This window comes from Taudactylus pleione, unplaced genomic scaffold, assembly GCF_031769625.1.
Source record: "Taudactylus pleione unplaced genomic scaffold, aTauple2 ptg000157l, whole genome shotgun sequence".
NCBI lineage: Eukaryota > Metazoa > Chordata > Amphibia > Anura > Myobatrachidae > Taudactylus > Taudactylus pleione.
The window spans coordinates 7,373,146-7,400,242 of record NW_028284559.1 but is presented as its reverse complement, the minus strand read 5'-3'; the positions used below and the strand labels follow the sequence as shown (position 1 = coordinate 7,400,242).

General features: G+C 41.2%; 1 protein-coding gene across 4 annotated transcripts in view; it reads right to left on the bottom strand.

Annotated features, from left to right (window-relative positions):
- ADK (adenosine kinase) overlaps window positions 1-27,097 on the bottom strand; it is a 266,402-nt gene that overhangs the window by 78,970 nt on the left and 160,335 nt on the right. For 2 of the 4 annotated variants that reach the window (XM_088474983.1, XM_088474987.1), the window contains exons 5-6: window positions 14,047-14,219; window positions 12,634-12,784 (exon numbers count right to left, since the gene is read on the bottom strand). In XM_088474983.1, the coding sequence (XP_088331109.1) occupies window positions 12,634-12,784; window positions 14,047-14,219 (324 nt within the window). Of the gene's footprint in view, window positions 1-12,633; window positions 12,785-12,939; window positions 12,961-14,046; window positions 14,220-27,097 lie in introns of all 4 variants that reach the window. The other 2 variants (XM_088474985.1, XM_088474986.1) reach the window with 2 other exon arrangements.

Sequence of the window (27,097 nt, the reverse complement as noted above, 5' to 3'; positions counted from 1 at the left end):
CAATTTTTGACTTGCAATAGTAGTCATGTAGTGTTTTTAATGCAATGTAAATGCAATAGACAGTATGTTAGAAGAACTAGTCTCCAGTTAAAGTACGTATGGGCGAACACATACGCAATATCCGCAAGGGAGTAGGAAATCATTGTATGGCAGTGTACTTTAAAAAAAGGACCAGAATTGCTCAATATACGATATAGAAAGTTTTAAAAGTGATAGATCAGGTAGACAGGATGATTTAAATGCACCACTAGCTCGTATGAAAATGAAATGGATCTATATATTAAAAACTTTGCAACCATATGGTTTAAATGGTGAGATCAAAATTAAATGGTTCCTTTAAGATGAGGTCGGGAAAAATGCATTATGTTTTAGTGGTTTTCATAAAAAAATCATGGAGGTCATAATTCAGAAGTGCTTTGAAGTGGATATAAATATGTAGGAGTGTATAGGTTTTGAATAATAGTAAATACTGCCATTCGGAGAGAGTATTTAGATGATTGAAATGTACCCTGAAACATGCTTTGATAGTAACATGTGAGGAACGAGCATACCGGATTTGTGGGAGGTATAAATTAATCAATATCATTCTATCAAGCTGTGCCTTGAAAAGACCTGTGGAGGGTTGAAACGTGTCAGAAGCCAGCCGACAGTTATTTTTGAATTTCTTTTAACAGTGCTACGTGTTTCGCTATACACTGAGAACTGTGACCCCAGCAGGTGCTGCGGCTACAGTTGGACTGTCGGGAATCGGAAAGTCGCCAGCTGTGAGCCGGGAGCAGGTGCTGCAACTACGGTAAAGGTGCCCATCCAAAAGACGATTAAGTTGAGCGATTGACGATAACGATCATTCAATCGTTTGCAAAAATGTCTAAAACGACCAGCTATACGATCGCCCGCTGGTCGTTTAGACATCTATCATCATGCAAACATGCTGGTCAACCGGACGATAATGTCAGGTTGAGAATGTTTGCAGATGATTGATGAGCCTGCACTGAACGACTGATCATTCAGTGCAGGCTCATCACAGACTGACAAACCACTGCACGATTACAATGTCGTAATCGTGCAGTCGTTTTCATGTCTGCTAGTGGATGGGCACCTTTAGACTGCCGGGAATCGGAAGATCACCCGCCGTTGGAAACCATGAGCACAGCTGTGGTGAGAGATGAGAATTTGCTGTGGCAATTACTAGCCGTACATCCTTAACCAACACCCATAATTTTGGAGATTGGATTGTGTTTTTCTACATCTACATCACTCGCCAGTGAGAAACCTGTGTTAACAGGGAACCCCTACAGATCCGGTGAGCTCTATCCATTTTTCAGCTGTTTGAGTATTATTACTATGGATGTATAGAGAAAAGCACAATTTTTTCTTCTTTTATATGGATATTTTTCATACAGAATTCGTTTGATTATTACTCCCTTGGTAAATGCTCAGTGAATGTGACACAATAGGATCGGGACAGTACTAATTTTATTTAGGTAATAAGGATACAAAGATACTCGGGATTTGATTACCATATCATTTTGTTCTGGATACATACTAACCCCTTGTTTACTAAGTGGACGAGATACCTTTTGGAACTTTGAGAATCAATTCTAAACCTAGTTTGTTTTTAGGATTTCCCAAGTGACTGAGGGACATATGGGACATTTGTATTGTGATATCAAGTCCCAGCTATTTTTCGACACTCATCTGGATACAAAAACTTACCTCCCTTATATGATAATCATTACATCGGTCCTAGCACTAGTGGATACACATTTTTTCGTTATTACAATGTTTTCATGACTGCCCACATTTATTTTTATTTAATGCGTGTGAAGAACAATTTAAACAATTTGGTACCTTTGTTCAATTAAATTCCTAAACTAGGGGATTTGTATGTGGAGCAGACAAAACTGAATGTTTACAGCCATAAACAGCCATACAGTACAAGAATTTTCATGAATCAAACTTCAAGTATACTAGTGCAGTGTTTCCCAAACTCATTCCTCAGGGAGCACTAACAGTCCATGGTTTCCATTGTTTCCTAGTTGGTGCACAGGCGTATTCATTACTGGCTGTCACATTTTAAAAGAAGGTGGAGCTAATTATTTCACTTGCGATTCTCTGAGGAGACCTGAAAAACATGTACTATTAGTGCTCCCTGAGGAACAAATTTGGGAAAAACGGAATGGGTATGAAGTCCCGGCGGCTGAAGCCTGATCGTTAGAGATCCCGACAGGGGTGTGTAGGTATGTAACCCTACCCTTCTCCCCCCTCCTAACCATACCTTGGTAGTGCCTAACCCTAACCTTCCTGGGGGGTGCCTAACCCTACTCACCGGTGGTGCCTAACCCACCCTAAACCTCCCGGGGGGGGTGCCTAAACCTAACCCTCCCCCCCCTCACGGCAACGAGCTAACAGTGGCCGTCTTAGCTTCGTTCTGGAAGCCGTCTGTCGAGTTTCCTGGTGTTGGGATCTAGACGGGCGTCAGCATTTCGACACCTATCTTTAGAGCCCAGTAAGGCTTTAGACGCCGGCATTTTGACAGACGGCTTCCCGGCCATCGGACTTTTAACTACATCCCGGGAAAATATATGCTCCAATAATGGCAGTGAGACCACACAACACGTCTAATACGACAACAGAGCCCCAAAAAGAGCCATCAGGATTATTAGTATACTATTACCAGTGTCCGCGATCATATTCTGACTGCACTTACAAGATTTAGCGCTGTCAGAGTGATCTGGCCAAATGATGCATGTACTGTACTCAACAAATATGCCACTGAGATCCACTGTATGAATGGCCCAGCTATAGAGGGTCAGTACTCTACTCTGGGAACACATTGCTAACTATATCTCCTCATGGAGGGCTTTATCTTGATTTCCATTCCATTTGTACAGCTTATTGGGATATAGTCCACACTCTTCTGTCACAAGATATGAGAACCATTATATATACAACCTGGAGGAAGAGGAAACAACCTTTATGTGCAATTGACACAGGTGTAAACCTTAGAATGGACAAGAGGGGATGCGGTCAATATCCCGACCGCAGGGATTCCAGCGCTCATAGTGCCGACGCCGGAATCCTTAAAGGTAAGTAGCGGGGTTAGGGGGAGGGTTAGGCACTAAGGGGAGAGTTAAGGTGTGGGGAGGGGGAGGTCAGGTTCAAGTACTGGGAAGGGAGGGTTAGGGTAGAGAGGGGGGGGGGGGCGACGGTTAGGGTACCTACTGACAGTTGTTGGTATCCTAACCCTGTCGGGATGTCTGTGTTGGGATTCTGACCACCGCCATCCTGTACCCATCCTAACAAAAGGGTACATGAGAGAGATCCCTAGTGCATGGGAATGTTTCCTACACTAATTGGGAAATAATAATAAAGCCATCCACAAACATGTGATGATTTTTGGCCATTATACTATTTAATCAATGTCTTTTAAAATATGCAAAAAACACAATATGCTCCAAGGTCTCTAAAATATGGGGAAAAAAGGCCTCAGAGTCACGCATCTGATATATATTCAGTATCTAAACATACAGTCATAGCCATTGCTAGACACTGTACACTGCCTAAACAGTAATAATCAAGAGCACTTAAAATGCTCCAGCTTGCTGTAAGGTAAAGAAGCATTTTGAAAGGAGAAAAAAAAAAGGCCCCTTTTTAACAAATGAAGTACATCACTTTATAATAGCTACTTACATGTATAACCAGCTCCTCAAAATAAATAGGCCACGTAAATGTTCAAATAAGCCAGACAATGAACAAACCAACATAGTCTGTGCAGCTGAGCACTTGATACGACCGCTAGCTTTGCTTCTGGAATAGATGCAGCTACCAGACACAGTTGGTTTGAGGCCAGGGGCTGTGTCAACACAAACCCGGCTAACTATTATTTCAATCCCACTTTACTCCTTTTATTAGGACATTGAAGGATTGTGAGCGTGAGCCTTCTGTTCTGCTCTGTGTGAGTAATGGTAAAATAAAGACCGCATTCTTGCCACATAAAACCATGCTATAGCAGCTAAGGAGGGTACTGGGGAGGAAAGCTCAGTAATAAACCCAGCTTCAGAAGCCACATATAAAATGAATGTCTTGTATTTACTGTAAAAAGGAATTTCAATTACTCAAGGCCAGACTAGTATGAGCACACAACTGCAACACATACCCTTCTGGGCAGTTGTAACCTGCACACAGCACTTACCCTGCGGTTAGAGGGCGGAAGGACAATTTGTGACACTTGCCATCAATGCTCTTTGACGTTTCTCACCTGTCAATTAACCCATGCTCTGAGAAAAACAACGGTGCTTAGCTCAATGTTACAGTGTTCACCAATACTGTACACAGCGCTTTATGTAAACCAATCGTAGTGGGGAAGGTTTGCTCCTATGGTCAGAGGTTCAGTAATATCTGGGATAAGTGTAAAACAGGACAATAAAGAGATGGCGATCCTGACACTGTAGATAAGAGCCTGGCTTATCTGAAACAGACGAGAATTGCCTAATCAGGAAATTATATCCCTTAAAAAAAAGCAGACATTCTCCTAATTTGAAGAAAGGAAATAAAACTGAGAGAAGAACACATGTAAAATGGATAGCCCCGCGGCAGGAAGAGACTTTCTTCTGATCAGCTTTTCATTTACATTTTAACAGCGTGTGAAATCTGGCCGGTCTTCACATGGAATCCTGCTTTGCCTGTCCCTGTAGGTGGTGTCATCTGGGATGGATGATAAGTGCAGCCAAAGCTATGCCTCACACTCCCTGCCAGCCTGCTGCTGAGCTTCTTCCTCCAATGCCAAAGGGCTAAAGGAGGGAGCTGTACAAGGTGATTAATAGGGGGCCCCACAAGGTAGGCAGCAGTGTCTGACAGAACAACATCATTAATACATCCAAAATTAGCCTTGCTTGTATACCACATGAAATTCTCATTTTAAGCAATTACTTTCACACATTGTATTGTGTTTGTTTAGTCATTGACAGCCACTGACCGCTAGGAAACAAGCTGGTTGTATTTTTTATCCTTTTGTGCTACCCCAGCTAGAAATAAATGTTGAGTGTGTGAAATAATAAAGTCACCAATGACTGGAAATAACGTTTTATCTTACTTTTCACTTGTAGAATGAATATACTCATCTATTAATATATATTGTGGCAAATTAACCAGCACTTGTGTGCCAGAGTCAAAAGTGTTAATATTGAGGAGGTTTGGCAGATACAGTATTAACAAGATAGAAGTCATCCCATCCTTTAAACAGGTAATATAGTGGTGGGAAATAACTGCTCCTCAAACCTTGTACAAGTCCCCTCTGCCCTCCAATTCCACCTGTTTGGTCTTCTCCCTAGCTACATCATTAAGTAAGCCCAGAGTATTCACAGTCTATATAGTTCATGATTGAACGCAAAGAATTTGCTTCCATCCTGACTATAGTCAATGTTAGGGCTTTGCAAACACTTCGTGCTGGGTACAGCAATATCATATTATCATAGGGTTCTGAGTAAAAAAGTAATGTGTAGCACTTCTATTTATAAATCTATTAGAGGCCAATACAAAGATTTGTCTAACAAACTTTTCCTATCGATGACCAGAAATCGGGTAGTCATCAATTTGTGAACGGCAGATATTTTTACCACGGGCAGAATTTCTTTATTGTAAGTCATTATTTTGGTTGAATAAACCTGTGTGTTACTAAATCATCATGCAGTGCTTTACGCTAGTCTGTCACAAACTGTGCACGGTTCCCTCTAGCGATGTGCAGGTGTTTTCTTGTATTAATTATAAGCTGTGAGCAGATCACTGACAAGTTAGAGGGGTAGATACCGAATATTGAGCAACAATGGTAACGAAAAGGAAACTCATGAGGTCTAAAAAGTGAGCTGCGTTTAGCAGCCCATTGAAAAGCTGATCACACAAAACACAGGGCTGCAGCAGCTGTCTATCTAGCCTCAGGGATGCAGGGCACTTGACAAAGCAGACAGCCTGCTACTGGCATGTGATGATTAGCAATGTGTGCATTGTTGGATGGGAAAGGAAGCACGTCTCCTGTCTGTTACTGATGAGACGATGCAGAGGGCGATGACACTGCGGTCCTTTTGGGTTTATGCACAGACTGGTTCCTTGCAAAGAAGGAAAACGGTTCTGTGCAACACAGTTCAATAAACCGTTCTAGACTGCAAGCTCTTATAAATGAAACATAAAGGTATGTTGTTACCTAGCATACCAACATTTTGGATTTATATAAACATGCTTTGTTTGGCACATAACAAGACAATGCAATATATGCTGTCACATTGCAATCCTCAATGGATAATTATGGCTATGACAATCACTAAAGATGCATAATAAGAAAAACAGGAGTGAATTACAGTAATGAAGTTCTAAAACAAGATCTATAATATTTATATGGTCTATACTATTTATATTTAACAAGTAAATTAGGAATATCTTAAATGCTATTTCACTTGTTTAATAGGGAGAAAAATATACTGGTAAACAAGGCAAAGGTGGCAGGAACATAACATGGCAGCTTGGAAATGGCATCTGTCACAATGATGAAATTACAAGCGGCAAGCTTTAAGCGCATAGCAGGAGGAGAAAAGCACAATCCCCATCTTTGCTTAGGAGATTATGAGCATGTGAGTGTGTGATTAGAGGCATGGGAAAGCAGAGATACATGCTGTACCCAACCTCCAATTACAGTCAGTCAATCATGTACTGGGGTGAGGGAAAAAGAAGCAAAGTTAACAAGAGAATGACTATTTCTGAGATAATTACAGCATTAGTGTCTTCTCATCTCACCTCCTATGCACTGCACATTGCTGCAGCCCCCTCCGGCACTGAAAGGGTGTGCAGAGAATAAAGCCTCAGCTTCTTGATATGCTTGCCGTGTCATTAATAGCGCTCGAGTCTTGGTTCCTTAGCAACAGACTGCCACCAAATATTTTTGCGGTGTTTCAGGGATCTCCCCCTACACTTTCCCTCGCTCTCTTTTGTGCAGCATAGCAGGACTATTACCTCTGATAGACAAGGGGGGTCCACTATACAATCACCAACTTTCTCTGGCGGGTGGCAGAAGATGGGAGTGTAACGCTATCAGCGCTTGTTGCATTTCAAAAAGGTATTATATAAATAAGGTTAGTTGTCAGTACAATATACTCCCCTATACTTAGGTGTTTATGTATCTTTTATTTAAGACAGATAAAATTAAATCTTTTGAAGGTTCAACAGATAATGTGACTGCCTTTCATATGACGCAATGGGGGAGATTCGATTCAGCGTGATTTTAATACTGCCGGGAAGGAGTTCCCAGACCTATTCGATTGTCCCCATCGCACCCTGCACTTAGTCAGGATATGCCGGTTACTGTGCCTTAAGCCGAGTGTTTGGTCACAGTAACTGGCATTCTCCAACTTAAACGCAGGCCGCGATGCTGTTGGCGCACGCGCTAAGCTGGAAAACAGCATGGCAGCCCTAGTTTAGTCGGATCCTGAGGTGCAAGCAGAAATTCTCTAGTCGGGAGTTTACAGCGCAGTCAATTGAATAGCTCCGGGAACTCCTTCACTGGTGCTATTAATATTGTTCAGAATTGAATCGCCAATCAATAATAGCATATGCAGCAAAGGAAAGATAAGATATCTAGTTCCCAGCAGACAAGGAGACTGGGAGCCACACCTGCACTGAAGAAAAAAAGATGTATTAAAAAAAACAAAAAAGAAGAGGGGGTGATGACAGAACCGAAAACAGACAAAATATAACAAAATATAAAGACCAGCAAAGCAACAAATTCAACAGGAAAGACAAAGCTGTGAGAGAATAAAAAATATAACAAGTTTAGGGGTGAACAATGACCACAGCCAAATCAAAAACACAAATAACAAATAAGTACCTAAGAAAAACAAACAATTTCAAGCCTAATGCAGAATCAAGGTTAGTTTGTTTACTATTCTCCTCTGTATTGCTTTCAGACCTTATGCTAGCTGCTGCTTGCGGTAACTGCATATGCCAGCTATTGTTAGCCATTCTGTAACGGTATAGTAATACAATGTGCATTTATACTCTGAAGCAGGCACAGTGGAATCAGTGATTTAATTAACAGTCTGACAGCTTATTGAGATGACTTGCTATCAAACATGTATTTGTTACAAAACAATTTTATAATTACCAGGCACAGTGGCAAATAATAATACGCCATATGTACTTTAATCACCAACAACTATAATTGTTATTCCTTTATGTATTAATTGGTCCACACCTCCAAAACTGGGTACACAGACTATGTGTACCCAGAGCGACATGGTCAGCGACGGGACCTGGCAAGTTCATACAAACTTGCCGATGCTGGGTCCGACGAGGGGGAGGGACATGTCATGCTGCATTCTGCAGCATGACATCATTAGAGTCACACCCGTCGGCCCTGCACTAGGCGATGTTGCTAACTACTCGCAGGAGTACGCATATAATTGGTACACACTAGACGATGTACCCAATATATTGCTCAGGTCTGCGGGATCAAATGATTTATTGTGTAGTGCAGTGGTTCCCAAACTTTCTTGTATCACAAAGCCCTATAGTATCACCATTTTTTTCAGGGCACGCCCTAGGCCAAACGTTTCTTATTGAGATACTTAGCAAACATTATTAAATTATGTAAATTGTGTTTAACTGTCACCTTGGGGTCAGGTTTGTGGTGGTGGTCAGGGCTATATTGTTTGCCAATGTCATTTATAATTGGCAACCGCCAGCACTGGTTTTGCCTGACCATAAATAATTTGATTTGGTTCTGGACCACCAACCTGTGGCATCCCTGCAAGTGCCCTGAGTCACGCAGTTTGGGAACCACTGGTCTAGTGTGTACCCAGCATTAGATGGAAAGCTCATTTGGGCAGAGCCAACTTTACCTTCTGTTTCAGGTCATTGTACAAAATTGGTTTGTGTGATATCCTCAATGTACAGTGCGCACATGACAAACCCAACATTACTTCGTCTCAGTCACGAGCTGCTGCTCTTTTCAAAATACCCCTTGCTGCCATGTAACATTTTACAAATAGGGCAATGTTGAAACATTTATAAGCATTTAGCATTAAAAAACAAAACAAAGAAAAAACAAACAACAACTAGCATATAGAGACCCACATTACTGAATAAATTTGATTTGTGCTCGTTACTATCTACATTAGACAGGCCACAGTGCAAGACTGTATACTGTACTGAGCGGACCGTTCAAAGGTGCAACTTTTAGTGTTGTGAAAACTCCTACTTTCCGTTTGTCTACCATAGTTCAACTTTTTCTGTTCTCAGATTTGAATTTGGCGCTCTGAGAATAAACATTATTCTAGCACAGGGTTTCCCAAACTCTATCTCAAGGCACCCTAACAGTTCAGGTTTTAAGGATATCCATGTTAATGCAGAGATGGTATAATCAATTTGACTAAGGTGGTAATTAAGTTTCCTGTGCTTAAGCATTGATATCCTTAAAACCTGGACTGTTAGGGCACCTTGAGGACTGAGTTTGGAAACCACTGTGCTAGCAAAGTAAACTACGCACGGGTGCACTGTAACTGAAGTAGCTATTCAGGTCATGTGATTCACTCCCAGCAATCAGAAAGCACCAGCAAACAGATTGCAGTAATGAAATGAATTCTCAATGATTAATCACTTTGCACTGATCCTTATATGTATGACTATATTTTTGGTGAAATGTTATAGGCTGTACAACCCAGCTGTTATGGAACTACAAGTCCAAGAATATCCTCCATGATGCACAAATATCAAAGTTTGTGGACAGGCTACAAAACGGCCAAAATGTACATAAATGGTTGCAGCTTCGGATCGGCACTCTGGCACAGAAATGGATAGCAATGATTTGTAAACAAACAGCGGCACTCGGGGACTTGTGAGAAAAATATAAATTGTGTGTTGCAGTCAATACATAATCAGTATCAGATTATAGAGTGACTGCAATACACAAGTCCTCTCTCTCAGCAGTAGAGCAGGGTGTTTCGGATGCTAATTAACAGTAGTTGCAGATTATTGTATATTGTAATGAAATGCTTTCAGTATAATGGTAGTGGGATATACAGTAACAGCAATGGTGGACATAATAGCAGTACCCCATAGCATTAGTAATTGGGAAATATGGTGATCCATGCAATGTGAATTAAAATGTACTGTATTTGTGTAGCACTATACAAGGGGATGGATAACATTTTGAATAATGCTAAATTTAATCTGCTCAGACAGAGAAACTCCCCCATGAAAGTGGCAAACTGCTGCGGAGGAGTGATAGAAAATGCTGGATTAAGTGTAAACTAACACCACACATCTACTGCAATGATATTTATTATTATGCACATTTCCTTCTAAGTGTTTTGTAGAAGGAAATTAGCATTTTAGGTTAAAATGCCACAGACTTTTTTTTTATTTTTTAAGTAATCGTATTTGTACCTTGGCAGTGTATGAGACAGACTATTTCAGCACTCACTCCAGGGTGTCCCCCTATAACCATCTCGGGTGATTTATTCATTTTTTTCCTGCTTGCAAATTTACTAAAGGCAAAGTCAGATGAGTTAGAGAGAGATTTGTCTCATCTCACTCATACAACTCGGGTGAGATCGCAATCTCGAATCAAATCACCATCGGGCCAAATCGGAAGTACTTTTCACCTAAAACCTACATCTCTCAAATTTACCAGGAATCGAGATGACAAGTATGGATTTTTTTTATAGGTACCCCTATGGATTACTTCGGATACAAGGTGAGTATGTGTGATAGTGAGTGTGACAGTGAGTGTGCATGTATGTTATAATAAAATTTTACTGTCACGGTGTATGTTGTGTTTATTACGTATTGCTTTGGTTGTGGAGCTACAAGTGCCAGTGGGCCCGTAATGTCCCGCATGCTGATATTTGTGGTTCTCAAAATACCAGCATGTGGAGGCTTGCTGGTACCTGTTGTTCCACAACTAAAGAATATTTAACCCTTTCTTTTACACTACACATACACTATCAACCCGGCACACACCGCCCTAGGGCGCCGGGGATAGCCCCAGGCTATAAGCCTAGGCCAGGGGTGCCCTGGAGAGGGTGACCCCTTTATTGGGGGGGTCCACAACTCCCCAGGGATCCCTGGCCTGGGCTGACTAAAGGTCAGGGCTGATGCTGCAGCTGGGGGGACCGGTGAAAGGGCACCCCTGGCTGTGGCATCAGTCCCCTGTTAGAAAGGGTCCAGGGCTGGTTTTAAATATACGCCATTTTTTTTCTCTGTATATTTAAAACCAGCTCTGTCCCTGCTGCTGGTTTGTAAATTTACATTGGAACCCTACACATTTTTTTCCCTGTAAATTTAAGAACCTGGACAGGCTGGCAAGCCTGGGGCTGGTTAGTCTTTTGGGGGGAAAGGGGGGGGGAGGAAACCTCACGTCATTTTTTAAAAAAACATTTAACCCTTTTTAACAAGTCTTAACACACAAGCAGCCAACAGATATCTCACTGATATGTGCAGGCTGCTAGCTCGGGAGAGATTTGCAGACAGAAAACACTGAAATCTCGGGGGAGTAATATCCTGCAAAACGAGATAATTGGGAGAGATATTTCGTTCTGCTTCATCATCGGCCAACTCGTTTAGCCTCAAATCGTCTGTTGGTAAATTTGGTAAAAAAAAGGGATTAAATCACCAGACTTTTGGCGAGTACCAGCGAGATAAATTACTTTGAAAATCGGGACCATCTCGAATCTTAGTAAATTTACCCCCAAGAGTGTACTTGACCTCTCAGTCTAAAGCTGGGCACACACTAAACAATTGTGTACCCAGCGACCCACGATCCCAGCGCAGACGGGACGACATATAAGGTGGTCCAGTGTCCAACCACCTGATATACCGACCCCTGCCGTATAGCGCTGCATGGGATAGTCAGCTGCATTGCCTGATCTTCCTGCATGTACAAAAGACCAGGCGATGTGGTTATCGACCCTACAGGAGCGCGCACTACACAATGTAGTCCATACACACTGCACAATATTGACCATTTATCCTTCCGATGCGTCGGAATCAGCCAAATAGTTAGCAATATCGTGTAGTGTGTAGGGGCCTTAAGCCAGTCAGTCATAGTGCCCCTAAGTGGTCATGTGATTGCTGAGGAAGGAAAGGGTGGTAAGATTATGCTATGAACAGAAGAGGGGCATTCCAAAGCCTGTCTGCTCACTACATCACGTCACTGTGGTTGTCATAAAACATTCAGCAAACGAAATCATTAATAACAACTTAAAGAGTAATGTTAATAAAGTATGTTTATTATGCAGACTATACTTCTCTGAGATGCTTCCGTAAACAAATAGAGGACTATACAAAGCTTTTTCAGTAAACATGTTCAGAGATTCCCCATTAACATTTTCTAGGTTCTACAGCAAGAATATGTAACCATAATGACGCCAAATCCTAGCTCAACTGCAAGAGTGGAAGAATGTTTCCCAAAAAAGAAGCATTTATATTTACACTTTACTGTGTAATGCTTGACAAAAATAGGATTGCAAATAAAATGTAAGTATCCATAAATAAACTCCAGCATCCCCGCCCTACCTTCCATCTCCTAAATCTACAATATGCTCCAACACCAAAAACAACAAAACATGATAATAAAAAGCCACTTACTGCAATGTAGTAAACTTTTGCTTTTTCTACCAGCTGCCAGTTTTCCTTCAGGTCGAGGTGCTTTGTTTTAGCATAGCAATTAGCAGCAGCCAGGTTTGCTACCAGAGACCTGGAAAAATGTGGGTCAAGTGTTAGGGTGGTGTTGTTATTCCTGTAAACAAAATAGTAATTTTTTTTAGTAAAGGAATATTGGTCGTGCAATGGTGCCCTAACAGTGACCATGAAGCATTTACATACATCCCAAATTCCACCTTGATGTGTGTCACTGCAAACACTAAACATACCCAGTAACACCACATTACATACCTTAATCTACAACAAAGAGAGCTGAAAAAGATGGAAACATTTCTGGTATATTATTGTAAATCCCAGCCACTCTTACAGATCTCTGACATCATCACATACCACCATTCAGCTGACATTTAGTTATGGACACTTATAAAAATGGACATCTTCTAAAACGTGCAAGCAACATGATAATTAGATGTGCATATTTTAATCAGAAGCAATATACCTTCCATGATATATATTTGGGAAGCTGAACTAAATACACATGGTTACCCCTACACAGAGGAATAATAAGGCATGCTCTATCATCTATAAGACCAAGGTGATCTCTAACCTTTCTCACGTCCAAACCTTAATTGTGTGTAATTTGTATGATCAGTAATTCTGGATGTCTGGAGTCTTGCGGCACCTTACAAATAAGGAATGATGAGGAGTTCTCCTCTACTCTCTTGCATGGACTAACTAATTTAGTATGGGGGGAAATTATCCTTATTTTAACCTTGCTTTGAGAGGGAAGTAATCCTTTATCACAGTAGGACATCATGACTTCAAAACAGCATTTGCTCAGTTTATATTTGTTTACCTATAAGTTGAACATCACAGAACACATACTTCTCCAGATCTGAAGGTGCCCATACACTGGAGGGTTTGGCTGCTCAGGATCTCTGCCAAGCAGCCGGATCCATATGTCCTAGCCAAAATAAAATGATCTTGCGTAGAAAAATACAGAGCAGTCACATCCTTTGAGGTAGAGGACGACTACATACATGGTTAGACATAGTTATGGGCCAACTGGATATTCCTTCTACCAAAATCATCTGAAAGACGCCAACAACATGTAGTTCAGGACAGAATTTCTTCAGGTTCCATACACACAGTAAGTTGTGGTGTGGTCAATTGGCTGGAAGAACCAAGTGTATGGGCACCTTAATCATGGCCAATAAAACACAAACTGCAAACATAGTTACACTCCGATACTTTAAATAACATCTGCCAATGCCAGTGACCAATCTGCTTAGAGTCTATAGTAGTTTTCCTGTTCACTAGCCAACAGCAATGCATCAGTGCACATACAATGTAGAAGTAAATGCTGACATGCTGAAGAAATAGAAGGAGGTAGCTGACCTGTTGTCTCCGGTAATACAAGCAGCGCACGTGCCTGTGGGCTGCTCACTTTGCTCATAGTAGTGGGCATCAACATGGGCCTCTTCTGCTTTCTTCTTCAAGATCTCTCCAAACTTATCTGTGCCGATGCATCCAAAAAACGTGGCCACTTTATAAGGTTTCTGGATCATCCACTGTATAAAAAGGGAAGAAATAACATGAGTATTAACCTCTGGCAAAAGTTTCTGGTTAAAAATTCAATGGGAGACATGCAATTAACTGTGTTACTGGGGGAGCATTGGGGGATACTGCTGGTAGGATACACCGCTTATTTATTACCAGTTATTTATATAGCGCACACATATTCCGCAGCGCTTTACAGAGAATAGTTGGTCAATCACATCAGTCCCTGCCCCAGTGGAGCTTACAATCTATGTTCCCTAACACATGCTCACACACATACATACTAGGGGTAATTTTTTTTTTTTTTTTGCTGGGAGCCAATTAACCTACCAGTATATTTTTAGCATGTGGGAGGAAACCGGAGCACCCGGAGGAAACCCACGCAAGCACAGGGAGAATACACAAACTCTGCACAGATAGGGCCGTGGTGGGAATAGAACCCATGACCTCAGTGCTGTGAGGCAGTAACGCTAACCATTACACCGTCTGTGCTGCCCATTGTTAGCACCGCCAAAATAGCCAGGAAAACATTGCGTAAGGGACCGCAAACTAAATTAATATTTTGCTATCCGTCCCCTACCCTTTAAGAAAAACCTGCGCTCCTTATCTTTCAGGCTATGTTTATCAACAGCCTCATTAGCACGCTGACACTCCATGGCATCCCCTGCTGAGGAGAGTCTATGTCAGAGCTATCCATCAAGCACTTTGTTTTAGCCAGCGATGCCTATTTCCAGGGTAGACATCAGATTGAACTTGTCACACAGTAACTTCCCCTCTACCTTGTTAAAGGAAGCCCCTATACTAATGAACATAGGCCTTTCCTTTATAACCTTACTACACGATTAGCAGGCAAAGTAAGCATAGAACATGCTTGTAATAGATGGTGGGTTTGACTGATGTAAGGGACAGGGAGGTATTGAGTGGCAAGCTCAAGCATAGACCTGCCAACAGGCATTCATTGAAGTGTCAGTATACTAATGAGGTTGCTGACAGTCTGAGATAAGTAAACACGTATTATTGAATAGGGAAGGAGAAACACAATATAGGATGCACAAGACATACTATCCACTAGCCCAAGGATTGGAAGAATTTATTTAATCTTTTGTTGCAATACCTGTATTTGATCTTTGTATCAAGTTTGAAGATTGAATACTTTCTTTAAACAAATGAAATATTTGAAGTATTTTGTACAATGAAAGGGAAAGTATAATAATGCAAGGAAGAAAACATATGCATATGAATCCTTTCCTTTTTACACTTTATTAAGAAATTAAGGGAGGTATCCAATTGCCCGTGGTAAATTACAGCGGGTAATAATGGGAAGTAGCCTCGGGCTATTCAATAGCCTTTTGCATTCGTCAGATAGCCTTGTTAGCCCATGTGATAAGTTCCTGTAAGTTAACGGGCAGTTATCACAAATAACAAAATAGTTAACGTGGATTTCTTTTTGGGTCTAAGGAGACCCTGAAAAGAAATCCCCAAAAAGCAGGACTAATTGAATACGGGCAGGAGATCAATTAGCACCCGTTCAGTTAACTGTGCTAATTGACTCCTGCCCTAAGGCTGCACAGTAGAGAGATTTCCCATGTAGTTTGCCATTTATTATTTGTGGCTTATGGAATACAACGTTCAACTGAAGTTTATAGATGATTGTTAACTTACCTCATAAACCATGGCAACTCATGTTTTCAGATGTAAATAAGCAGATATTGGGTTGTCTGTCACCTACAACCATGTTTGATAAACAGTTATGGCTAAATAAAGCATTGCTTTGCCCAGTTTCTTACCAATATAGAGCACAATACTCTATACAACATAAGAAAAAGGATGACACTCAGGGACTTCAATGTGGTAAGACACAATCCAATTTAGACCAACGTTTCAATGGCTAATTAACACCTGATGAAAGAGGCAGTAGCCAGCGAAATTTTGGAATAAACAGTATACATATACTATGTACACACGCATATATATATATATATATATATATATATATACATACACACGCACAAATATACATATATATATATATATATATAGAATATATACACACACACACACACACACACAGTGAAGTCCTGGTTCTTTACTCTATGGGGCATATTCTATTGTCCTCTATGTTCAGCTGTGTACATCATGTTAAAATACAGTACCATGACATCACCAAATATCCTGTGCACGTCACAGAGATCGCCAGTAATTGAATACTCCCGTATGATTGAGTTTCCCCACTGATGAGTTTTTAACACTTTGGGGACGATGCACTTCTGCTCGATGCTGGGTTACGATGAGTATTGCAGACGTTGCAGTATATTACATTACTGATTTTCCTATGCACCTCTAAGGATTTGCAGCAATATTAACGGTTTTGGTGATCGCAATGTGCTGTTCCAGAACGCACATAGCAGCCATTGCACATAATTGAATCTCTTCCTTTGAGACTATGCTTAACTCCTGGTATTATATGCTCACAGCTATATTTAATGCACTTCTTTGCTTTTTAGGTCTTTTGATTAAGATCTTAAGATTTAGTATAAACCCCCATATTTCTCAGAATTGAGTTGCTGTTTATTTATGCTGCATAATTATACATTATGCTTTATATTGTGCTGCATGAACCAGTCAGTAGAATTATTTCTCATTTATTATAACTCCTATGTTTGACATTACACAGATTACAGTTTACATTGATTCACTATACACGTGGAATGCTTGTTTTCTTCAGCTTTATATACTGTGGTGCATTTGTTTAGATTTGCACTGGGTATATTTTTGACACATGAATATACTCTCCATCCTCCTTTCATTCATTAACTAGCAGCTGTTTACATAGCTGCACAATGTTATACTACATTTTATTATTATACTGTATGAACTGGTGAGTATACTTCTTTCTCATTCAGTTTGTTGCATTACTGTAGGACAGTGGTTGGCATTTGTGTGCCAGCTAAAATCGAGCTAAGCATGGTGTGCTTATTTACAGAATATATGATGCGTAATAACAATAGGTCCAACAAATATAGACTTCCCATAATTTTCATTATAAAAGATATGTAACATATTTAAAATCACACAACTATAAAATGAGGGAAATAGTGAGATAGGAGGGTCAAAGAGTTGGCGGCAGCTGGCAAGACCAATACACAACTGAGTTTATGGGCAAAATTGGTTTAGGTTTATTGCCATTGTCTGCCATCTGCAATGGAATAAACAAAATTGCTCCTATAATTCTGAAATGCCAAGGTCTAAATTTAACTCTGGAACTTGCATACTGGTCCTGGCTGGTAAATCTTCCGGGGTGCCACTTAAAACTACTCCATGTCTGGTGCACGTGTCAAGGGATGCCGACCTCTGCTGTAGTTTAATTTGTCCTATGCTGAGCTTGACATTATATTATACAGACTATAGTTTACCTTGGTCTAATATTAATGCAGATGGTTGTCAATGTATATGCGGCATTTGTTTTGTGTTTGGATATATTTTGAAATATGAAAACATATAATTATCTAGCAGCTGTACCTATGATTCCATATGGGATTATAGATGTTAACTATCTTCTGTGTATTTGTATATTTATATATTGTAAAACATTTGTTTTGTTTTGGGTAACTAATCCACTAGCAGCTGTTCCTATGAATCCATGAGGTGATATACTCTACATGTTAATCTAATGGTTTTATTTCTACTACAGTTAATATGTAAAATTTTGGTTGATATAATGTTTTTAGCTTACGCATTTTAATATTTTATTACACTGATTTACATTATTCCTGGCAGTGTTACACAGGGATGGTGGGTCTACAGGGCCTTTGTGAGGAGTCTTCTGTAGGACAATAACCAGTATCGAAACAAAACATTGGAGCGAAGACTATTTTCTTCACCTTGTAACTTGGAGTGTTAAGCATTTATTATATATCTCTGTTATAGCTCTATTACATATTAGTAGAAAAATCCTTAACCTAAAGAACATACACTACCATCTCTTCTGAGCTACAGGAGGAAAACTGTGCAGTGTCCTTTGTCAGCGGGAGCTTAATGAGCTCCAAGCTGTGTGACCAGTGACAACGCAAGGCATTTGAAGTCCTGTCATGCCAAACGCGCAAGCCAGCATTCATATGCTCCAAGATTAGATTCTGCTCATAGAGGATGAAAACTCTTATGTTCTCTGCCTCTCTGTGCAGGATGTGCTGCAGACATCAAGAGAGAACAGGCAACCAGCCCAGTAAGGTAAGGGTGGTGTATAGATCCCCTCCAGTGAATGTATTGGACGTGATGTGGAGTGAGTGCGGAAGTGCGGTTCCATGCCCTAACAGCTGTTATTTTGTCTCAACTGTAGTATCTGGCCACCAATAATAGAAATGTGTACGCTCTCCACGCTTCAGGCACAGTAGCTCGCTTCGCTCGCCACAGGTTACTATTCCCACGTGGATAGTAGCTGTCGACGTCACGGTACATCTACTGAAGGGGATCTATCGGCAACCGTAAGGTAAATGATGGGAGGGGATACTTCCCTAGACAATTTGGTGCCATGTATTTTACAATGGGACCTGCAAGTTTCTTTTTAAGCTCTTGACAAAGTAAATAAAATTTTGTGTACCAGTTACCTAATAAAAATGTGAATGGGATCAAGGAAAAAAAAAATAGTCTACAGCAAGTTGCTACTAACGGGACTGTCTAATCATTATTGTCCGTGACTAAAGGAGGTTATTACAGAACTTTGTCTGCAATCAGCAGCATGCTGTGGACTTGTAATTACATATGTATTCTGATCATTGCTGTCCTAATTATAAAATGTAATTTGTGTTGACACGTATATAAGAACACTCTTGTAAATCAATCATATATGCATAAGTGTAGTAAACATTATTGGGTAATTCGTTTGTTAGGCTAATCAAGTGCAATATATTGGCACAAACAGCAGGACACATGGGTGATTATAGTCAACGGTTTAAATCTCGGATACAAAATGCAGGAGTCTGATAGCCTAAAGGGACACATCCACTAGCAGATAGTAGAACGACAGTACGATATATCGTTCAGTGTAGTCACCCCCCCTCATCCCTGAACATGGTCAATCTGTCGTTATTCAGGCGATGATTGATGTCGGAAACGACAAGCGGGAGCGCGCATCGCTGGTCGTTTCCAAAATTACAGTGAATAATTACTGCACGATTAATGAGCAACTGAACGATAACATTATCGTTTAACCGCTCATTAATATCGCCTAGTGGATGTGCGCCTTACGAAGTAATGAATAAAAAGACACTGATCATGGCAGCTTCTGTTACTGCTGGAAAATGTTGCACTTTTTTTTTTTTGCAGGCGATAATTCTCAGTGGTAACAACCTGTCTAGTGTAGCGCTATAGAAAATCTTCAGGCCAAGACACACAGCTGTCTTGTCTCCTGTTTTCCCACCATTAAATTCCTATTGTTTGTGAGATCAGAGTTTGTAGCGGAGCTTTATAAATGTTGAGACATAACACCTGCCTTTGCGGGAAACACAGATTCAAAATCCCCTGTCAGCTCAAATTCAATTTTTTAAACGTCTCGGTCTCCCAGCTTACAGAGCAATGTGTGCACATTCTACAGCTAGCTTGTATGCATCTTTACATAAATAGGTTCCACAGATAACATACAGTTTATTAAATGGATTATAACGTGGCATTCTGGTAAACGATGGTAAATGCAGTTATTAGTCAATGATGTAATAAAAGCGGATGAATAAAAATGGTTGCTCCTTAGTATAGCTGCAGTCACCTCTGCACCAGCGCTCCTGAGCTAATCTGTGGGTTTTGTTTTTTTTTGGGCTTCAATTTATCCAACATTAGACAGAGGAGGGGCAGCTGATGAGCTCTTCTGATGACAATGCTTCACTTAGCATGCGAAAGGGAAGGAAGGAAATAAAATATCCTAGCGAGACTCCACTGACTGCTAATGAAACAATGGGGAAGGATAGTGAGGAGAAAGAAAAGGAGGGGGCAGGAGAAGATCGTTTTAAACATAGTCTGGTTCTCATTACATCCTATAAGCTGATCCACTCAATTCTCTGTGTGAGAATTAATAGCTGCACCAATTTGCTGCCATGCTAAGCAGCTGAGGGTAGGGGGACACAACTAATTGTTTTCTGAGCAAGAATCAAATAAATGATAAAAATCTCCATTACTAATCAGAATTATGATGTGTTACACGGAAGTCACTGGCTCAATTAAAGCTAAATTCTTCATTATCAACACTTAACATAGGATGACAGAGGGCAAGGATATCGTGGCACAGTCCAACTGCACAAAATTGCTAGTAGCCTTTAGGTGTTGCCTTGATAAATCGATTATCAAGTCAATCACTAAATTAGTTCTGTTAAGTAAGCAAATCAGATCTAGAAGAAAGAGCTGGAGAGATTTCAATCACTCGTAATAGCACACAAATTGGAGCACAACTAAAAAGCTTTTAAGTAAAGTCTGTTTTGACATTAATATACAATATGGCTTTATCATGGAGCTAAATAAACCTGGATGGCAGTGAATGAATAACATCCTTTTTCAGCTAGATATTTGCTGCATCCGTAAGACTTAAAAGAGAGCTGTGGGGACAAACGGATTCAATGTCCTCTGTGAACATTATATCGATTCAAAGTACAATGTGAATTTGTTTCCGTGTGCCAGGAAAAGTACTCTCCTTTCACCCCAGCATGTTGTTGGGGCAGCAGTCAGTCAGACTTACTTGCTGAAAGCACAACTTTCAAACACTAACCAGTACCACCACCTAAAATCACTTTTATACTTAAATCTGTTCCCTGTATCTTTTTCAGTTCAGCACATATTGATTAGGATGCTGATGCACTTTTACATTCCTCTGGGGCAGTGGGACTGGTTTGCACTATCCCAAGTTAAGGCTCCCATACATCTGCTTTGTATTGGCTCAATTCCTCAATCCCCAGACGCCAAGGCATCGCTGAAATCAAACATGTTGTATTTCCTCATTTACCTTTGCATTTGGACGCAGCTGCTGTATGATAATATGCTAAGGCTACAGGAGGAGTCTTGTGTAAACAGAGGCCTCCTGCGTCCGAGAAGGCAGCAGCATCGTATCACTTGCGAGAACACTGGCCATATGAGAAACCCTCCGGTTACTCAGAATGGCTGTCCCACATCCGTAGCAGAGACCAGTAAATCTGCGCCACAAGGCAAACACTGGCCTCCACACTCCCAGAAAACTGGGCCGACATGCCCCATTTTTAGGAACATTGCCCAACAGAAACCCCCCCCCCCCAAAAAAAAAAGGCTGCAGCATGTCAATAAGGCTGTTGCGACAAAGATTGGGTCATGTGCGGTGCCCCGCATTTGGGTTTACGTACAAATCTGAATCAGGCCTAGTATCCAATATAAAGCCAGTATATAACAATGTAAAACATTTGAAAGAACTGAACAAATATTAATGTAAAAGGTTTCTATGCCATTATGAAAACATGTCTATCTACTGTTTTGTTTTTTGTTTTTTTTCAATAACCAATAAAAATAGGTGGTGGGGGGTGGGTTATAGGAAACACCACATCTCAGGTAACATATGTAAGAAAGGAGGACAGATCAGGGGCCTCCGCTATGTGGAATAACATAGAAGAGACCTCCCAGGAGAAATCTCACAAGATTCCAAGTAAGGGTTGGTTATACTCCCATACTTTTATCATGGAGGAGAGCTGTTGTGTATACCATGGAAGCAATATACCATACTTTATTCACTAGAGCACAGGTTCTCAAACTCTGTCCTCAGGACCCCAAACAGTGCATGTTTTCCAGGTCTCCTCACAGAATCAGTGAAATATTTAGCTCCACCTGTGGATCTTTTAAAATGTGTCAGTGAGTAATGAATACACCTGTGCACCTGCTGGGTGACCTGGAAAACGTGACCTGTGGGGTCCTGAGGACAGAGTTTGAGAACCTCTGCACTAGAGCAAAGAGGGCATGGCAGGCTTGTGGCAATAAGAAGCTTAGCTGCATTACAAATGTCTCCAAAAGTATATTGCGTAGTTTAGAGATCCCGCGCAGAGGTTTACAAAGCAAGACATGAAGTGGGTCCATAGAAGAAGTAACATTAATCTTTCTACGTTTAGTCGACTTACTTAATGAATTGATAAACTGGTAACTTGTAAATACTCAAAGTGGAGTCTGGTTTGTAAGGCACATTTCTCACATAGTTCTGCAAAAGAGCAAGGAACAAAATCCCCAAAGATATGAGAAAATCTATTGATTACTGCTGCTACCCAGGGCCGCAGATATGGTACTACACATCCCAGGGGGAAATTAGGGTGTCACCAACTGGGTGTCAAAGGGGATGGGTATGGTGCCTAATCCATGCATTTGTACAATTTATTCCATCTAGTCATGTGAACTGTACACACCCTGAGACCACGTCATGACATAACGTGGCTCAACTGCGTAGGACGATAGCACCTTTCAAAGATGGGTAGGCCTAATCTTCCATTAACCATTGATTTAGCTCTATGGCTCCTTGGTTTCTTACCCTGCCACACAAATACACCACCGAGCGGCTGAATAGTCCAGAGAAATGAGGTTGGTACAGCAATTGGTAATGTTTGAAACAAGTAGATCAGCCTGGGCAAAATGTTCATTTATATAGTTAGTACTTCCAATCCATACAATACAGAGGGGACCAATGTAGTCAGATCTGTTTTAATAGACTGTAAAAGGGGAGTGTAGTTGGACTTAAACATTTGGTCATAGGTCCTCGTGATATGAATTCCCAGGAATATCATAGAGGGCGCCAAAAACAGTCAAAGTTAAGTTCTAAGAGTTTTGTTGTAAAAAGGAGATGAAATTCTAGTACTTCTGATTTTGTACGGTTGACCCTGTATCCAGAATACTTGCCATATAAATTAGTAGTGGAGGAGATTACAGGGTCAGCAGTACATCGTCATCGTCCACAAATAATTATATTTTATATTGCATACCATTCACAGAGAAACAGCTGTCAGAGTTAAAGTACCCCCTAACCGCCAATGGTTCAAAAACCGAATGCATAAATTAGTAAAGAAAGAGGGCAACCTTGCTGAGTCCTATTGCTCAGGCTAAACACTAGAGAAGAAAGTCCATTTGTATACACTGAAGCTTTCGGGTTGGAATATAGGGTGCTTATCACTGACAAATTAATACACCCAAAAATATGGGTTTTTAAAGTTTGGAACATAAAGGACCAAGAAAGCCAGCCAAAGGCCTTTTCCACATCTAAGGCAAGTACTATTGTCCGCATTGTTTCGATTGATGTGAGAGATGAGGGTGACCGAATGTTATCTAAAGCCTGTCTAGATTGTACAAAGGCAACTGATCCGCATAAGTCAGCTGTGCCAGACAAACATTCAGCTTACTTGCCAACATTTTTGCAAAGAGTTTAATATCCAAGTCGAGTAGAGATATCGGCCTATAATTGGGTCCTTCCCACAATAATACTAGATTTCAGCATATCAGCATGAAACGGTTGTCCTTGCATGGTCTTATTAAAAAGTGAAGAATTCATATACCAGAGAATGTCTTATAGTAAGATAACCTGAGGTCCCACGGCCTTAGATGGCTTCAGAGACATCAGGGCAATACAGACTTCATCGTCTGTGATTGGTAAATTAAGTTTAGCTATTGAGGTTCAGCTAAATTAGGGAGTCCAGATAAAATTGTATAACAGACGTGTACGAGAGTGGCTACGACACAGTATTTTGTAGATTGAATAGATTTATAAAAAAAAGTATGAAAAGATTTATTAATGTTGACAGTCATAGCTAAGAGAAGCCTTCTTATTTCTAAGAGCCCTCATGGCCCTTAGCCTAGTGACTAGCATCGAGTCAGATTTATTCCTTTTTCAGAAAAAGGAATAACCAACATAGCGACCTTTCTGTTTGTGCAACTAACAAAGGCTGGAGTTCCCCACTGATTCCCTGGATTTGTTAGTAAAGCAAGGATGAGTGCGTGGCTTTATGAATGATTAGTGAGTTCAGCAATCTGAGTGCCATATTTAATCTCTGCTCCACGGACGACAGCATTATGGACTTCCCAGATTTTGGAAAAGTGGACACATGATTGAAAATTTTAAATATCTCTATCGCGCACATGAGAGGGAAAACTTGGTACAAGTTATAGTAGACACCAGTCAAATAGGCAGAGCATCTCCTGTGTATTTTTTGTATATTAGTGTTCCAGCTAGGTTATTTTAGCAGGGCGCTGCACCCTGTCCGATTTAAAAAGGCAAAACGCACCCTGCCCTTTAAGCGGCGTCCTGCAAAAACAGCTTGGCCTGAGCCTTCCCGTCCCGCGGGTAGTAAAAGTTACGGTGACTGATCACCGCCGGTGAAAAGACGCCGTGTGCATGCGCACGGCATCTATTCAGTGAGGCAAGAGCTTGGAAGAAGCCCAGCATCTCCGTAACTGCTGTGCACACCCCCAAGTGTGACGAAGCAGGGGTATGTCACAAAGACATGCCCCCTCCCCGGTCTGTCACATACCCTTTTCGGGAGCGCGCAGTGAATGGCCTGCCCACATTCTAGCAGGAACACTAGTATATAATGAAAAGCTCATCTAAAAACATCCACCAAGCGGGGGCCTTGCCATGGCACACTATCCTGTTAACCTATCCTGTGCCTTAGGAACAGGCATCCCAGCGGTGGTGAGGCTTGTCTACCTTGCGTTGATCCTCCTGAGTAATTGGCAAATCGCTACCAGTGTACCTTTCTTTTCTCCCCAGCCTGTGTGTCCTCCCATCCACATGGTCCCACCAGTTTGTTTGCTCGCGGATGCACCTGGAGTCCTTCATTTTACTGCACACGTTGTGGCCGCTCTGAAGAAGTGGTGCACGACGCTGCTTGGGGTGTCAGCTCTCTGTCCTTGATCCAGACAACTGTCTGGTGAGGCTGCATTACTTTCTATACTGGAGGTCTACTTCCTCTCTTCTGCCATTCTGTTATTGACTGTCTAGGCTGCTATATCTATCATGGGGAAATCTGCCCATGTTGCTGCTACAGCAGGTCAGTTGGAACACTCCTTTGGCCCACAACCACCCTCTGGGGGTACTGCACGAGTTTCTCCTTTACCTCCCTCTTCCAGTGCCTCTTGGCTGTCTGTTCCACCAGGAGGCTGTCAAATCCAGTGGAAATAGGCTTTCTGATGAGCTGGAGAAGGTGCAGATGGATTAATGCCTAATACGTCAAGAAGGTTTCCTACCATCACCCTTATCCTGGTATCTCACCTTTACTTTATGGGGCACACTGCTACTAATGTTGAATTGGGAGGATATGCCAGCCTCTTACCTACATAGGCCCCGACGGAGGATGACCCCCTGGTATTCCCTGAATAATCAGTGTTGAACGTTCTTGTTGTCTCTGAGGGGTCGTGTACAGTCAGGTGCATAAATATTGGGACATTGACAGAATTTTCATATTTTGGCCTCTATTCACCACCATAATGGCTTTGAAATGAAACTAACAAGATGTGCTTTAACTGCAGACTTTCAGATTTAATTTGAGGGTAATTACATCCAAATCAGGTGAACGGTGTAGGAATTACAACGGTTTCTATATGTGCCTCCCACTTTTTAAGGGGCCAAAAGTAATGGGACAAACTAAAAACAACCCTAAATCTAACTTTCACTTTTTAATACTTTGTTGCAAATCCTTTGCAGGCAATTACAGCCTGAAGTCTGGAATGCATAGACATCACCAGACGCTGGGTTTCATCCCTGGTGATGCTCTGCCAGGCCTCTACTGCAAATGTCTACAGTTCCCGATTGTTTGTGTGGCATTTTCCCTTCAGTTTTGTCTTCATCAAGTGAAATGCATGCTCAATTGGATTCAGGTCAGGGGATTGACTTGGCCATTGCATAACATTCCACTTTTTAGCCTTAAAAATCTCTTTGGTTGCTTTTGCAGTATGCTTCGGGTCATTGTCCATCTGCACTGTGAAGCACCGTCCAATGAGTTCTGAAGCATTTGACTGAATATGAGCATATAATATTGCCTGAAACACTTCAGAATTCATTCTGCTGCTTTTGTCAGCAGTCACATCATCAATAAATACAAGGGAACCAGTTCCATTGGCAGCCATACATGCCCACGCCATGACAATACCACCACCATGCTTCACTGATGAGGTGGTATGTTTTGGATCATGAGCAGTTCCTTTCCTTCTCCATACTCTTCTCTTCCCATCACTCTGGTACAAGTTGATCTTTGTCTCATCTGTCCATAGGATGTTGTTCCAGATCTTTAATGGCTTTTTTAGATGTTGTTTGGCAAACTCTAATCTGGTCTTCCTGTTTTTGAGGCTCACCAATGGTTTACATCTTGTGGTGAACCCTCTATATTCACTCTTGTGAAGTTTTCGCTTGATTGTTGACTTTGACACATAAACACCTACCTCCTGGAGAGTGTTCTTGATTTGGCCAACTGTTGGGAAGGGGTTTTTCTTCACCAGGGAAATAATTCTTCTGTCATCCACCACAGTTGTTTTCCGTGGTCTTCCGGGTCTGTTGGTATTGCTGAGCTCTCCGGTGCATTCTTTCTTTTTAAGAATGTTCCAAACAGTTCATTTGGCCACACCTAATGTTTTGCTATCTCACTGATGGGTTTGTTTTGATTTTTCAGCCTAATGATGGCTTGCTTCACTGATAGTGACAGCTCTTTGGATCTCATATTGAGAGTCGACAGCAACTGATTCCAAATTCAGATGTCACACCTAGAATCAACTCCAGACCTTTTACCTGCTTAATTGATAATGAAATAACGAGGGAATAGCCCACACCTGTCCATGAAATAGCTTTTGAGTTGATAGTCCCATTACTTTTGGCCCCTTAAAAAGTGGGAGGCACATATAGAAACCGTTGTAATTCCTACACCGT